General features: G+C 44.3%; 1 protein-coding gene across 13 annotated transcripts in view; it reads right to left on the bottom strand.

Moving 5' to 3' along the window:
* AMBRA1 (autophagy and beclin 1 regulator 1) overlaps positions 1-16,370 on the bottom strand; it is a 199,583-nt gene that overhangs the window by 146,489 nt on the left and 36,724 nt on the right. For 8 of the 13 annotated variants that reach the window (XM_005578030.4, XM_045371729.2, XM_005578032.4 and 5 more), the window contains exons 2-7: positions 10,594-10,848; positions 10,155-10,213; positions 9,446-9,629; positions 7,919-8,091; positions 6,302-6,368; positions 4,273-5,726 (exon numbers count right to left, since the gene is read on the bottom strand). In XM_005578030.4, coding sequence (XP_005578087.3) covers positions 4,273-5,726; positions 6,302-6,368; positions 7,919-8,091; positions 9,446-9,629; positions 10,155-10,213; positions 10,594-10,728 — 2,072 coding nt within the window. In that variant the 5' untranslated portion in view covers positions 10,729-10,848. The remainder of the gene's footprint in view (positions 1-4,272; positions 5,727-6,301; positions 6,369-7,918; positions 8,092-9,445; positions 9,630-10,154; positions 10,214-10,593; positions 10,849-16,370) is intronic. The other 5 variants (XM_005578034.4, XM_074013762.1, XM_005578035.4 and 2 more) reach the window with 1 other exon arrangement.

The following is a 16,370-nucleotide window of genomic DNA, read 5'->3' as shown; positions in this document are numbered from 1 at the left end:
TTTTTCAAACAGAGTCTCGCTCTGCTGCCCATGCTGGAGTGCAGTGGTGCGATCTCGGCTCTCTGCAACCTCTGCCTCCCCGGGTCCAAGTGATTCTCCTGCCTCAGCCTCCCAAGTAGCTAGGACTACAGGCATGCGCCACCATGCCTGGCTAATTTTTTTTTGTATTTTTAATAGAGACGGGGTTTTACCACATTAGCCAGGCTGGTCTCGAACTCCTGACCTCAGGCAATCTGCCTGCCTTGGTGTCTCAAAGTGTGGGATTACAGGCGTGAGCCACCGCACCTGCCCAGTAGTTTCTGGGTTTTAAATAACCTACTTTATTAAGTGATTAATAATATTTTAGATGTACAATATCATAGCCGTGAGTCACATGTGATTATTCACATTAATTAAAAATTTAAAGATTACATTTATTTTCTCAGATAACAGTAGCAGCATTTCAAATGCTCAATAGCCACATGTGGCTAGTGGCTACCATCTTACATAGCACAGATACAGAACATTTCCATCAGTGTAAGAAGTTTTATTGGACAGCACTGCTCTAGAAAATCTAGTGTTTACAGACAAAATTATCTGATATCTAGGTGGGGGGAGCAGATGGAATATAGATTAAAGAAAGCTAGCCAAGCATTGATAATCTTTGAAGTCAGATTATAGGTGTATGGAAACTCAGTTATACTTTTTGTTTTTATATATGTTTGAAGATTTCCATAATAAAATGTTAAAAGAAAAAAAGTGGTTCACTTAAAAATGAAGTTACGGCCAGGCGCGGTGGCTCACACCTGTAATCCCAGCACTTTGGGAGGCTGAGGCGGGCAGATCACCTGAGGTCGGGAGTTCAAGACCAGCCTGATCAACATGGAGAAAACCTGTCTCTACTGAAAATACAAAATTAGCCAGGCATGGTGGCGCATGCCTGTAATACCAGCTACTCGGGAAGCTGAAATAGGAGAATTGCTTGAACCCAGGAGACGGAGGTTGTGGTGAGCTGAGATCACACCATTGCACTCTAGCCTGGGCAACAAGAGTGAAACTCCATCTCAAATAATTTTTTTTTTTTTTTTTTTTTTTTTTTTTTTTTTTTTTTGAGACGGAGTCTCGCTCTGTCGCCCAGCCCAGGCTGGAGTGCAGTGGCGCGATCTCGGCTCACTGCAAGCTCCGCCTCCCGGGTTCACGCCATTCTCCTGCCTCAGCCTCCCGAGTAGCTGGGACTACAGGCGCCCACAACCGCGCCCGGCTAATTTTTTGTATTTTTAGTAGAGACGGGGTTTCACCGTGGTCTCGATCTCCTGACCTTGTGATCCGCCCGCCTCGGCCTCCCAAAGTGCTGGGATTACAGGCGTGAGCCACCGCGCCCGGCCTTCAAATAATTTTTAAAAAAGTTATCATATTAAGGAAAATGCCATGAAGGGCAGCTTGCACAAATCTTTAGTCATGAAGACCAGAGTTCATATTCTCACTCAGAGACCTATTATATGATCTTTAACAAGAAACTGACTTCCCTGAGCCTCACTTTCCTCAACTATAAAATGGAAAATTGAATACCTGACTTGCATAGAATTGTTGTTGAAAGCAGAAGGAATTATTTCAAAGCAAGAACATAATACCTAACACATAGTAGGCCCTCAGTAACTGGTATCTCTCTTTTTTTTTCTTGAGATGGAGTCTTGCTCCATCACCCAGGCTGGAGTACAGAGGCGCAATCTTGGCTCACTACAACGTCCGTCTCCTGGGTTCAAGTGATTCTCCTGCCTCAGCCTCCCAAGTAGCTGGGACTACTGGCCCGCGCCACCAAGCCCTACTAATTTTTGTATTTTTAGTAGAGACAGGGTTTTACCATGTTGGCCAGGTTGGTCTCGAACTCCTGACCTCAAGTGGTCCACCCGACTCAGCCTCCCAAAGTTCTGGGATTACGGGCATGAGCCACCGCACTGGGCAGTAACTGGTATCACTAATTATGATCAAACAATAAAGTTTATTTTAAACCACTCAGGTATTTCTCAGAATAGTACATGAAGAGATAATACTAAAGCAGAATGGACAAAAGCTAACCAGAGTCCACTGGTATTACAGAAACAGCAACTGCTTGGTTTCTTAGAGCAGTAACTGAAGACAGTCCTTTTACAGCGATCTTTAATAAACTTTTTTTTTCTTTTTTTTTTTTTTGAGACGGAGTCTCGCTCTGTCGCCCAGGCTGGAGTGCAGTGGCCGGATCTCAGCTCACTGCAAGCTCCGCCTCCCGGGTTTAGCCATTCTCCTGCCTCAGCCTCCCAAGTAGCTGGGACTCCAGGCGCCCGCCACCTCGCCTGGCTAGTTTTTTGTTTTTTGTTTTTTGTTTTTTTTTTTTTTTGAGACGGAGTCTCGCTCTGTCACCCAGGCTGGAGTGCAGTGGCGCGATCTCGGCTCACTGCAAGCTCCGCCTCCCGGGTTTACGCCATTCTCTTGCCTCAGCCTCCTGAGTAGCTGGGACTACAGGCGCCCGCCACCTCGCCCGGCTAGTTTTTTGTATTTTTTAGTAGAGATGGGGTTTCACCGTGTTAGCCAGGATGGTCTCGATCTCCTGACCTCGTGATCCGCCCGTCTCGGCCTCCCAAAGTGCTGGGATTACAGGCTTGAGCCACCGCGCCCGGCCTTTAATAAACTTTTTAAGTGCCTACTACATGTCATGCACTGTGTTGACTGCCTTCTCACGTCTCTTGGCAAAGAGGAAGAAGAGAGGCTCGGGCCCCTGATGAAGACCAGTATCAAGGCACAATATTCCAAAACCAGGAATTGAGGAGCCGTTAATCCAGAACTGGTTTCAAGTATATGAGCAGAGTTAGCAAACCTCTCTGTTTTGTTTATCTTTCACATCCAGTCAAGTCTCCCTCTGTTTCCCACCCCAAGCCCTTAGTAAATGCCTAAGAACCTACATGCACTATACCCTTTCCTCCCTGGCATGTGCTGGTTCCCTGAAATAAAAAGGTCTTTCCCTCTCCAAATCCTACCCATCTTTCAAGACTTGATTTTGCAAAGCCTTCTTGGATGATACTTCCCTTTCTCTGAGACTACATCCAATCTCAGTACCACACAATGAAGCATTTGCTCATCTACACTTTTGAAAAATTTTGTTGTCTTGCCTCCACAATAACACTGTAGACTCAGGTTGGTAAAGACCATGTATTATACTTCTTTTGTATTTCCCACAGTGCCTAGCACAGTACTAGAAAATTTGTAACCATTCAACTAATACTTATTGACTGAGTGACTGTCTAAAGCATCCTCCCAAAATAACAAGTACATTATGTGCATAATTCATATTCCCACCCTTGTTAGAAGCTTATGTCAGAGAAATTTCAGTTGCTTCGACAGAGGATGTAATGCAGCGCAATATGCTGTTTGGATCCAACAGGCATATTCTGGGAGTTGGTGATTATGCTAGCTTTGACCTTTACAAAATTACAGAAAGAAGTCCCTAATAAATCAAGATAGATGCGCACATAGCCATTCATGGAACATGTGGTGGGCAATCAACTACACCCACTCTGTTTCTGCCATGAAAGAGTTGGCTAGGATGCCAATCCGAGTATGGAGTGTCCTTCCTTCCATGAATTCTTCTTCTTCTCCACCCCAAGGTGAATGTCCATCTGGAAGGTCCATTCAGAGAATCTCAACTGAGCAACTAATAGGCTGTCCAAAAACAAGTATCTCTGAAAAAATTGGAACTTTCCTTGACATACATATATATATAGATATACATATTTTTTTCTTTTCCTTTTGTCAAACTGCAGTGTTCCAAAAGATAAAGATTAGGAAGTGAACTCGCTTGTCCAAAGCAACACAATCAGCAAAGAATCAATAGACTAATCTGTACCATGCAGGGTTCTCTTTTACTTATTCCTAGGCACGATGGGACATTGTTTTGTCTCACAATAAGTAGTCCTGCACATACAACATCTCAAGAAGGTCAAAAAGCAGGGCAGAGAAAGTCAATGATTCCATCTCCTCATGCCTCTCTAACCTAATCTACACTCTCCTTTCAAGGCTAAAGCCAGAACCTTGAGCTTAGCCAGAAATAGAGCTAGCACAGCCAACTGACTCATACTGCTAGGCCCTATCCTATCTCTGCCACCAGAGCAAGATTTTCCAAGAAAATGCAATGGGGAGATCAGAAGCAGATGCGTGGGTCCCAGACACTCCAAATACAGCCACAACATCTATAGGACTGAAGGAAATGATACAAGGAGAAAAGCAAGGGATGCAGGAGAAGACAGGAAAGCAACTGCTTACCTCCTGAGTGAATCCTCCTCAGAGCTTTCCTCAGGCATATCCTGATGTAAGGCCTCCTGTGACACAGTTCCAGATCTGCTGGACTGGGTGTAAATTCTTTCCCAGTGGCCTGTCTCCTGGTTAAAGGCCACCCCCACAGTCCTCTCCTCCTGCGGACTAGCAGAGCTGCTCAACTCCAGCCTGCTGGAGCTGGGCGTTTGGCCCTCAGTCCGCTCAAGAGGTGGTAACTGGCTGCCACTCGATGGCACACCCTCAAAGGAGCTGGGGACCTGCCAGGAGGAGCTAGCCTCGCCAGAGGAGTAGTTAGGTGTGGTTCTTTCCCAGCGCAGGGTATCGTTGTTGAAGGTCAGGAGATTGTGGCAAGCACGACAGCGATTCAGGTGGCCACGGGACAGGTTGGAGTTGTTCTCACTGCTGTGTGGGGTGGGCTGGTGGGAAGGGCCTGGCCTTTCAGATTCAAGGTTATTGTTGAGCATTTCCTGGGCCTGCTGGGTCTGGGGAGCTTCCCCACTCAGGCTCTGATCCAGCTCCTGAAGCCGGTCATACTCCAAAAAGAAGCGTCTCAGGTCACACTGAAGCTCATGGCGAATGCTGCCCGAGTTATTTTGGCTGGAGCCATTCCCTCCATCTGACTCAGTTGCCAACCCTGATGCTGGAAAACCCCTCCCTTCTGTGGCTGAAGTGTACACAGATGCCTGAGAGCCACCTTCCTGCTGTCTCAGCACAGACAGCAAACTCACTGAAGAGGCACTGGTCCTGGGCGGGGGCATGGATTCCGCCTCAGAGCGGGAGTTCAGACTGAGTACTGTCCGGGTCCACTCAGATCCTGTCAACCCGGGAGCTATTTCTCGGTGATACCTAGAAGGGTGGCTAGACAGAGGCCCTCCCAAAGAGCGGCGGGTAGGACCCAGACTGAGGTTGCGGAGCGTGTTGCCGGCAGTGCTGCTCTGGACTGTACTGAAGGCAGACGGCCGGTTCAGGAGGCCCTGGTCCTGCTGCGTTGACGAGGCCTGCTCCGGGGGATGGAAGGGCTCGGTCTGTACAAAAGAAAAGGAAGGGGTAGTAGCTCTGGCAGAAGCAGGGGGGACACTGTCCTGGTGTGGCAAGAGGGAAGGAACTCGAGTGCCAGAGCAGCGGCTGCAAAGGCACAGGATCCCAAGGTGCTGGCAGCACTCAGCTGTGGGGTAACTGACCCGCTGTCGGAGCCTGATGTAAGCGGAAGTCCTGGGGCGCTCCGTGGAGGGCTGAGGGGGAGGCGGTGGGGGTGAGGGGGTAGCAGAATCTTGCACTGTGCTTTGCTCTCCCACCTGGATGCCAGAAGAGCGGGAGGACAGCATGTGCAGGAAATTGTGGAGGAGAGGTGTCCGGCGAACTGGCTGTGATTGCAGGAGGGCACGCTGACGGTAGTGGGATAATTCTGTTCCATCTATGGGGATCTCTGGTTCGTCATCACCCTGCAACGTGGACCAGCATGGGGCAGGGGGTAGAGCAAGGCAGTTAGGTAGTACCTCCAAGTAAATCAAGAAAAACTAACCACTGACAATCATCCAAGGAAAACAATGTTCACAGGTAGGAAACAACTCTCTACCCCTGAAGCACTGACAACTGGCCTCAGATTCAGAATAATCCCATGGTATTAAAATTTCCACTCCCAATCAGCAGCATATCTGAATGAGTGCAGCTGACAAACCAATTGTCTTACAAAAGACATCTCTCCATGACATGGAAGCAGTGAGGGGAAGCGAATTGTCAACCAGCCAGAGGCACATGAGTGACAAGCTATCCAACATTGTCTAGTGATGATAAGGGTTACTTCTAATGATGCGATCACTGGAGAGTTTTAGAATCGACTCTCCTGTCAAGATTATGACTATAACCCTGAATATACAATCTGAAGCTAGCTTTAAATTTTGACTGGAAAGAAAGACTTGGGTATTGAGAATTTAAATCCAATATAATCAGAATTGGAATACTAGTTAGGAAAAGAACTCACAGTTTAGCTGGAATTGGAACTGCTGGACTAGCTTACCTGTTGATTAGAGGGGTTAACAATTGCTGTGAGTAAGTAGTGTCCAAGTGGATCAAATCTCACCAGACTGAAATCACAGAAGAGACAAAGACACGCATAGAGAGATTATGTTAACTGAGAAGAGAAAACTTGTGTTCAAATTTATAGCAATCATTACTGATAACTGGTATCACTCAGGTATCCACTTCATTCAAGACTTTCAAAACTTTCAAAGAGATTAAAATAACAACACTCAATACTTCTTGCCAGAGTAAAGGAATATGTATCACAAAAATAACGATTTCACATGAAAAACACCTAGGGTTTCCATCCCCGGAAACAGCTACATTAAGCACATCTTTGCTCAAATACAAGAGCTCATCCTAACCATAAAGCATAAAATGCTCTCATACTCTGCCACAGAATCAGTTCTTCCCTCATATGGCAGCTACACCAGCAAGAAGCATGAATCTTGGTGGCAACGAACAGACCCAGCATTAAATGACATAGCTGAAACCAGAAAATTGGCCTGTATTTGACTGCAAATCCAAGAGGACCAAAGAAACACAATGCATCATCTTTAATAGCAGCAATATGTTTTGATCTTGAGTACTAAATAAATGTCAATTACATGCTTACATCTCCATCTTCCAGTTTGATATACAAAGACAACCCAACGAGGTATCTAAAATACCACCCAAACTTGTTTCAGGTTTTCCCAAAGAAGGACTATCCAAAACACAGTTAACTTTGAAACTAAAAGAGAGTCTAATGATCTTGGTCTCCAAAGTTCAGAAGAGGAGGCCAATAAGGGAAAGCTGAAATGAACAAAATGAGTGTCTCCCAGCTGATTAGTCAGCTGTTTAGAAAGTAGGAGGCAGCCAGGTGCAGTGGCTCACACCTATAATCCCAACACTCTGGGAGGCCAAAGCAGGAGGATCACTGAAGGTCAGGAGTTCAAGACTAGCCTGAGCAACACAGTGAGACCCCCCCGTCTCTACAAAAAAATTTAAAAATTAGCTGAGAGTGGTTGCACACACCTGTAGTCCCAGACACTCACAAGACTGAAGTGGGAGGATTGCTTGGGCCCATGAGGTCAAGGCTGCAGTAACTTGGGCCCATGAGGTCATGGCTACACAACTGTACTCCAGCCTGGGTAACAGAGCAAGACCCTGTCTCTTTAATAATAAAATAAAAAAGGGCAGGGGTGGGCACGGTGGCTCACGCCTATAATCACAGCACTTTGGGAGGCTGAGGTGGGCAGATCACTTGAGGCCAGGAGTTCAAGACCATCCTGGACAACATGGTGAAACCCTGTGTCTACTAAAAATACAAAATAATGAGCCGGGTGTGGTGGTGGGCGCCTGCAATCCCAGCTACTTAGCAGGCTGAGGCACGAGAATAGCTTGAATCCAGGAGGTAGAGGTCACAGTGAGACGAGATTGCACCACTGTACTCCACCCTGGGTGACAGAGTGAGACCCGGCCTCAAAAAAAAAAAAAAACATAGGAGGAGCTGTGAGGATGACAACTTCCCCTAAGCAGGGATAACAACCTGTCTTCCAAAGTGACAGCCGGCAGAATGTTCTCTATCATGTCAGTCCTGTGCCAGACAATGCTGATGGGGCAGCGCACTCACCGGACCCGTTCCATCTCACTAGCTGTCTTCACCACAGCAAAGGGTTCCCGTCGACTCCAGTCCCAGAAGTGGATCTCATTGGCAGTGGCAATCAGCAGGAGCTGAGCCGTAGGGTGGAAAGCCAGGGAGGCAATGGCATTGTTGCTATCTGTGAACCAGCTTTCACTGCCACCCTGTGAACAAACCAATTCCAGATATTCTCAGGTTACAAGCCACCAGCACACTGGGAAGTCAATTTCAAGAAAGGTCCATTTAAGGTAAAATGACTACATCTAGTGACTACTTTAAATACATCCTTGTAAAAAGATGTAGAAGATCAGTGATCTGGCAGTGCCACTAATTTATCAGACAAATACTATACAATCAGCTCAGTTCTTCAAATTATTCACAATCTACAAGCAATAAGCATATATACACAGTTCCTACTTCTTTTTTTCTTTCTTTTTTTTTTTTTGACAGGGGGTTTCATTCTGTTACCCAGACTGGAGTGCAGTGGCACAATCTCAGCGTACTGCAACCTCTGCCTCCTAGGTTCAAGCATTCCTCGCACCTCAGCCTCCCAAGTAGCTGGGACCACAGGCACATGGCACCATGCTCGGCTAATTTTGTATAATTTTGTGTATAATATTTTTGGTATAATATCCTGCCCAGGCTGGTCTCGAACTCCTGAACTCAAGCAATCCTCCTGCCTTGGTCTCCCAAAGTGCTAGAATTACAGGCGTGAGTCACCGCGCCCAGCCCACAGTTCCTATATCTAAAGCCTGAGAAAAACTCAAGCTTGGTGCACAACATGGTGCAAGACAACCTGCTAGCCAGTTACTAGGACAAAGAGGATCTTGCTTTGATGATCATGATCGGAGTACAGGACAATCTTTGCCCTTACACAATAGAAATCCATCCTGAACATATCTTAGATTCTCCTGTACTATGTCACAATGGGCCAAAGGAAGTAAAAGCAGATGTTCATCTTAGAATGGAAGACAATCTCAGGGCATGCTTAAGCTATTGCAAAAAAAAACAAAAAGGAATGGAAGACAGGGAATTAGACTTCCTGTTAATTAAGTGGGCAATGTCTACCACAATATATTCAGATGTAGTCCTAAGAACCCAGTTAGGCTCTTCCAGAATTAAAAACTCAATGGTAAACAAGTCTCTGTATTTAGAATACCAAAAGAGGCTGGGCATGGTGGCTCACGCCTATAATCCCAGTACTTTTGGGAGGCTGAGGCAGGCGGACCACTTGAGGTCAGGAGTTTGAGACCAGCCTGGCCAACATAGTGAAACCCTGTCTCTACCAAAAACATAAAAATTAGCCAGGCATGATGGCACATGCCTGTAATCCCAGCTACTTGGGAGGCTGAGGCAGAAGTTATCACTTGAACCTGGGAGGCGGAGGTTGTAGTGAGCTGAGATCGTGCCACTGTACTCCAGCCTGGGCGACAGAGTGAGACTCCATCTCAAAAAAAAAAAAAAAACAAAAAAAAAACAGAATACCAAAAGAAAAGGGTATCTTAAGGAAATACTCACGTGTAAATCCCAAATCCTAACTTCCCCATCTAGGCAGCCGGAAGCAATAAGGCCTGAGATGGTGGGATGAAAAGTGACACACCACGGAGTACGGCGGTGTCCAATCAAGGAATGAACACACTTGCCAGTCTTCACCTCCGTAATATAGATATTATGATTCACATGGGTGGAGGCTAAGAGAGTCCTAGAAAATCAAAGAGTAGAACTAATTCAGAAGCATGTGGAAGGGTAACCAACCTTATTAACTTTGGACAACACAGAATAGTGATGCTACCTGCCGATCCCAACACGAAAGAACCTAAGCTTTGTACGTTAGGCAGTATATCTACAAACAGAAATATTCTGATCTTTAAAGGCTTTTGGCTTGTCCACGCTGTCCCCAAATGACACATGCCACATTCAGAAAATATTTTTTTCCACTGTAATAACCATCATGCCACTGGTGAGCTGTATCACACAGGCAAATGATTGTTATTGAGAAACTTTCCAAGTTTTGATCCTCTCAGTTTCCTTTGCTTGTTCTCATGATTTTTCAGGTTAGCACTGCTCATCTACTTTCTTTCCCTTTCTGACATATGGCCAAAGCACTGTTCATAAAGTACTTCAGAGAGCCTTTAGGGACTGACTTGGAAGATCAAGCCAGGCCAAATATACAGAAAGCACTGTTATCACAAATCTTAAGGTTAAGTTACAGATAATTACTAAGTACCTGTCTGGGCTGAAGGCCAATAAGAAGGTAGAGCGTGGACTATCCGGCAGTTCTACTCTCTGGGAGACAAAAAAAAAAAAAAAAAAGTTAAAATACATAGACTATGTATTTTATAGACTATGGTTCACCCTATCTCAAAAGCACATTAACCATTCTAGATTAGTATTCACAGTGTAGGCTTAAAAACTGGAGACAATGATCAAGCTACAAATTGAGAGAGATAAACCTAAATTACCTTCAGGAAAACTGTCTAGCTCTAAAGGAAAAAGATATTTCTAGCACATTAATTCTTTCAAATTTACAAACAACTCCCTAAGTCAGATATGTCAACTCTCCCACACAAGATAAATATATCCCAACTCTGCTGTTAACCCATTCTAAGATCTCATTCTACCATCACCAGCACAAATCCTATGTGAAATATAGCCATTTTCCTTACCTTGCCCTCCCATTTCATCCACCGGGTTTTATCTTCCACCAGCTCCTGCAGAAGCCGCTGAGCTCCCATGGCCCGAGCACCCCGTTCTCGCCCCCAGAGTATCCGGACAGCATTCTTTTCTGGGACAACCTTCATGGCGCTCAGTAGCCACTGTTACACCAGGCCCAGGAAATGAAGGAGCAAGTAACAGCTCCAACACACTGAAGCAGCTAAAATGAGGCCATACAGGTCCTTGTAAGTTGTCTTCATGGAAATCTAAGGAATAAAGAATAACGTCAAAGAACGACTATTCTGCAACGAGAAGCTTTCCATTGCAAATACAATTCTAGCTCAAAAGGCAAATTATTCTTTTCCTATTTAATGACACTTTCTCAGAAAAGACCCTTCTCCCAGAATTTTTCTTCCAAAAATATTTCATACTCTCATATTCTCCATAGCTCAACCTTATATCTAAAGAAAGGATCAGGCCAGGCACAGTGGCTCACGCCTGTAATCCCTGAACTTTGGGAGGCCAAAGAGGGTGGATTGCTTGAGGTCAGGAGTTTGAGACAGCCTGGCCAACATGGTGAAACCCCATCTCTACTAAAATACAAAAATTAGCCGTGTGTGGTGGCAAGCACCTGTAATCCCAGCTACTCATCAGACTGAGGCAGGAGAATTGCTTGAACCCAGGAGGCAGAGGTTGTAGAGAGCTGAAATAGTGCCATTGCACTCCAGTGCTTGGGTGACAGAGCGAGACTCCGTCTCAAAAAAAAAAAAAGATTATTTGAGAGTACCTTCCTCACTCATTTTCTCCTCTCCACTACAGATTCAGGGTAGAGGACAGAGAAGGAAAAGGAAGGAAAAAAAAAATCAGGTTCTTTTTCTCATCTACCACAAGACTTACAAAGAAAAAACTTCATCACAAATTAAAATTCTACCAAAACGGCAACTAGCAGAACAGTACACACAAGTACAATGATTAAAGAACAAATTGTGGTCTATACACTGGACTATGTAGCCTGATAAAATGGTATTTCAAAAGAATATCCACATATGTACAATGTTATCCATTGTGGCATTGTTTCTTCCAACTCCACTATGAATGTTTTCAAAAAATAGGAAAGTTTAAAAAATAGTACAATAAACATACACTATTCTCCACCTAGACTCAAGATTGTTAATATTTTGCCAAATATGCCTCATCTAGCTCCATGGATAGAGATATGGCTACATCAAAGTTGTTTTTTTGTTTTGTTTTGTTGTATAATTTTGGAATTATTTCAGTAGGTATCAAGACACTTTAACCCCGCATATTTACTTCACTATGCACCTCCTAGGAAGAAGGACATCCTGCCTCATAACCACAATAACATTACTATACCAATTATCATCGAATACTTCAGTTCTCGTTCGAAATCTTCCCAATTGCCAAAAAAAATTTCATTTATAGTTGACTTAAAAAAAATCCAGAATCTAATCAAAACTCAAGCAATGACTTTGGACATTTATGTCTCTTTAGTCTCCTTTATCCTAGAATGGCCTCCACGTTTTGTTTTGTTTTCATTTATGACACTAGCTTTTTTTGGGGGGGGGGGGGCAGGGGACACAGTCTCACTCTGTGGCCCAAGTTGGAGTGCAACAGTGCAATCTCAGCTCACTGCAACCTCTGCCTCCTGGGTTGAAGCAATTCTCCTGCCTCAGCCTCCCAAGTAGCTGAGATTACAGGCACCTGCCACCATACCCAGCTAATTTTTGCATTTTTAGTAGAGACCAGGTTTTGCCATGTTAGCCAGGCTGGTCTCGAACTCCTGACCTCAGGTGATCCACCCACCTCAGCCTCACAAAGTGCTGGGATTACAGGCCTGAGCTACTGTACCCAGCTGACACTAGCTTTTCTAAAAGATTAGGACAGTTGACTTGTTAGAATGCCTTACATCCTAGACTCAACTGATTGCTTCCTCATAGTAGCATTTAGCTTGCCTCTCTATACCTTTATTTCCTGTAAACAATAGGTTAGGTCTAAAATCTTCATTAGTTTACATGTTTTTGGTGACAGTGCATCACAGTTGATGTGCCTATATACCTCAAGGTGGAGTACATCAGGTGGCACATATTTTCAGACTGTACAATCATTAGTGATCATTTGTTGAAATACGATTACTTGGTTGAGGTTGTTAACAGCCAGACCTCTTTGTAAAGGAATATCTCCCCCTTTACAGTTAGTAATCTGTGGCTATTATTTGGCATCATGTAAATATACTATTCCTTCTCAACTTTTTACTTAATGGTTTAACATTCATTAATGATTCCCTCTTGTACTTTTTTAAAGGGGGGAGATGCTGAAAATATCGATTTTCTAATTCTATCATTATTTCTAGATGTATTAGCTGGCTTTCCTGTACAAATAATAAATTTCCCTTAAAAATTGGTGCAGAGGAGTTACTAATTCTGTCTTATTGCTTACAATAGCAAAAACTGAGGACAACCCAACTGTCCATCTAAAGGGTACTGGATGACTAATCTATGACAAGGAAGATTCTCTGGCTACTGATAAGAATAGATGTATAAAATATATTGTCGAGAGAGGAAAAAAAGCAAGGTACAAAACAATATATTGAGTAAAGCTACTTTTGAATAAGAAGAAAAACTAATGATAATGCACTGGGGACCAGAGGGACTAGATAAATGGAAACAAAAATGGATGCAACACCTGTCAGTGTTTTTGAAATGGAATGTTAGTTTGTGGTATGTTTTTTGTTTTTTTGTTTTCTGTTTTTTTTTAGAAACAGGGTATCACTCTAACACCCAGACTGGAGTGCGATGGTGCAATCATGGCTCACTGCAGCCTCAAAGTGCTGGGCTCAAGCAATCCTCCTGCCTCAGCCTCCAGAGTAGCTAACTTTTCAAATTATTTTAAAGATGGGGTCTCGCTATGTTCCCCAGGCTGGTGCAAACCACTGCACTAGGTGCTGAAATTTTAGTTTTTGAAAAAGGTATATCTGTTACCTTTATGAAAAATTTTGTTTAAAATATTAAACAACGCCAGGCGCAATGGCTCACGCCTATAATCCCAGCATTTTGGAAGGCCGAGGTGGGTGGATCACCTGAGGTCAGGAGTTCAAGACCAGCCTGGCCAACATGGCAAAACCTACTCTACTAAAAATATATAATTTACTCTACTAAAAAGATAAAAATTAGGCCGGGTGCAGTGGCTCATGCCTGTAATCTCAGCACTTTGGGAGACCGAGGTGGGCAGATCACCTGAGGTAAGGAGTTCGAGGCCAGGCTGGCCAAAATGGTGAAACCCCATCCCTACTAAAAATACAAAAATTAGCCCAGCATGGTGGCAGGCACCTGTAATCCCAGCTACTCAGGAGGCTGAGGCTGGAGAATTGCTTGAACCCGGGAGGTGGAGGTTGTAGTGAGCCAAGATCACATCACTGCACTCTAGCCTGGGTGACAGAGTGAAACTCCATCTCCAAAAAAAAAAAAAAAATTAACAAATTAATTAATCAAAAATAAAATATTACATGAGGCCAGGCATGGTGGCTCACGCCTATAATCCCAGCACTTTGGGAGATCAAGGCAGGCAGATCACTTGAGGTCAGGAGCTCGATATCAGCCTGGCCAACATGGAGAAACCCCATCTCTACTGAAAATACAAAAATTAGTCGGGCATGGTGGTGCACACCTGTAATCCCAGCTACTCGGGAGGCTGAGGCACGAGAAATGCTTGAACCCAGGAGGCTAAGGTTGTAGTGAGTCAAGACGGCGCCACTGCACTCCAGCCTGAGTGACAGAGTGAAACTCCATCTCAAAAAACAAACAAAAAAAATGGTCGGGTGCAGTGGCTCAAGCCTGTAATCCCAGCACTTTGGGAGGCTGAGGTGGGTGGATCACAAGGTCAAGAGATCGAGACCATCCTGGCCAACATGGTGAAACCCCGCCTCTACTAAAAATACAAAAATTAGCCAGGCGTGATGGTACACGCCTGTAATCCCAGTCACTCAGGGGGCTGAGGAAGGAGAATCACTTGAACCACGGAGGCAGAGGTTGTAGTGGGCTGAAATCATGACATTGCACTCTAGCCTGGGCAACAGAGCGAGACTCTGTCTCCAAAAAAAAAAAATATATTAAATTATGCAGTAAGTACATGTTAAGTGAAAAAAGAACACAAAATTTTATATGCAGTATAATCCCAACTTTGTTTAAAAAATATTTGGAGAGACGGGCACAGTGGCTCACGCCTGTAATCCCAGCACTTTAGGAGGCCGAGGTGGGTGGATCACAAGGTAAGGAGATCGAGACCATACTAGCTAACATGGTGAAACCCTGTCTCTACTAAAAATACAAAAAATTAGCTGGGCGTGGTGGTGGGATCGCATCACTGCACTCCAGCCTGGGCGACAGAGTGATTCTCCATCTCAAAAAAAAAAAAAAGTTTGGAGAAAAAGGACACAAAAGAAATATAATAAATACTAACCATGGTTGTCTTTGAGTGGTGGCATTATTGGTGATTTAATAATTTTAATAGGCAAGTTTCCATTTTTTTTCACTTTTTAATTTTAAGAATTATTACCAGAAGCCCAAACCTCACCTTTCACTTTTTTTTTTTTTTTTTTTTTTGAGACAGAGTCTCACTCCGTCACCCAGGCTGGAGTGTAGCGGCACGATCTTGGCTCACTGCGACCTCTGCCTCCTGGGTTCAGGCAATTCTCCTGTCTCAGCCTCCCGAGTAGCTGGGACTACAGGCGCCTGCCACCATATCCAGCTAATTTTTGTATTTTTAGTAGAGACAGGGTTTCACCATGTTGGTCACGCTGGTCTCGAACTCCTGACCTAAGGTGATCCACCCGCCTCAGCCTCCCAAAGTGCTGGGATTACAGGCATGAGCCACCATGCCTGGCCATCATTCTTTTTTTTTTTTAAAGTAGTAACTACTTATTGTAAAAAGCCAAACAATAATTGGCTCTTTACATTTCACAAAAGGCTGCAATCTAAAGAGTATACAACCAGATGTATCCAAATACAGAAAGAAAAATAAACATTAAGAGCCTGTGTTGAAGTTCTCTCACTGGAGTACTAAGATGTAAAAGTAAGAAAACACCAAGTTTGGCCAGGTGCGGTGGCTCACACCTGTAATCCCAGCACTATGGGAGGCCAAAGCAGGCAGATCACAAGGTCAGGAGTTTGAGACCAGCCTGGCCAACATAGTGAAACCCCATCTCTACTAAAAATATAAAAATTAGCCAGGCGTGATGGCTCACGCCTGTAGTCCCAGCTACTTGGGAGGCCAAGGTGGGAGAATCGCTTGGACCTGGAAGGCGGAGGTTGCAGTGAGCCAAGACCGCGCCATTGAACTCCAGCCTGGGTGACAGAGACTCCATCTCAAAAACAAAAACAAAAACACCCACCAAGTTCCTAGTCCTACACAGCACACAGTTACCTAAGGAGTGACAAAGAAACAAATTCTAGCCTGTATCCTCATGATACAGCTCTCATCACTTATTAGTGCAAAAATATGTACTGAAAATATCAACATTTTCAGGCCAACCTCCTGAATAAGCTAAGGATGAACTAACTGGAAGGAAATCATCTCCTTAGTAACCCTGACAACTCATAGATTAGGATCAGACTAGACCTGAACCCAGGGTTGCCCTTTGGTCAAACTGCCATATAAGTGATTAATTACTAACTAGGAAGGTGCCAAAACTACAGTTCCTACTAGTTTACCTTAACCCTCTACTGCAATTATTTTACCCAACATAAAAAAATTCAGAAGAAACATTTTGAGG

The sequence above is a fragment of the Macaca fascicularis genome, chromosome 14 (assembly GCF_037993035.2).
Source record: "Macaca fascicularis isolate 582-1 chromosome 14, T2T-MFA8v1.1".
NCBI lineage: Eukaryota > Metazoa > Chordata > Mammalia > Primates > Cercopithecidae > Macaca > Macaca fascicularis.
Note: the sequence above shows the minus strand (reverse complement) of the source record. Positions and strands in the feature narration are given on the sequence as shown.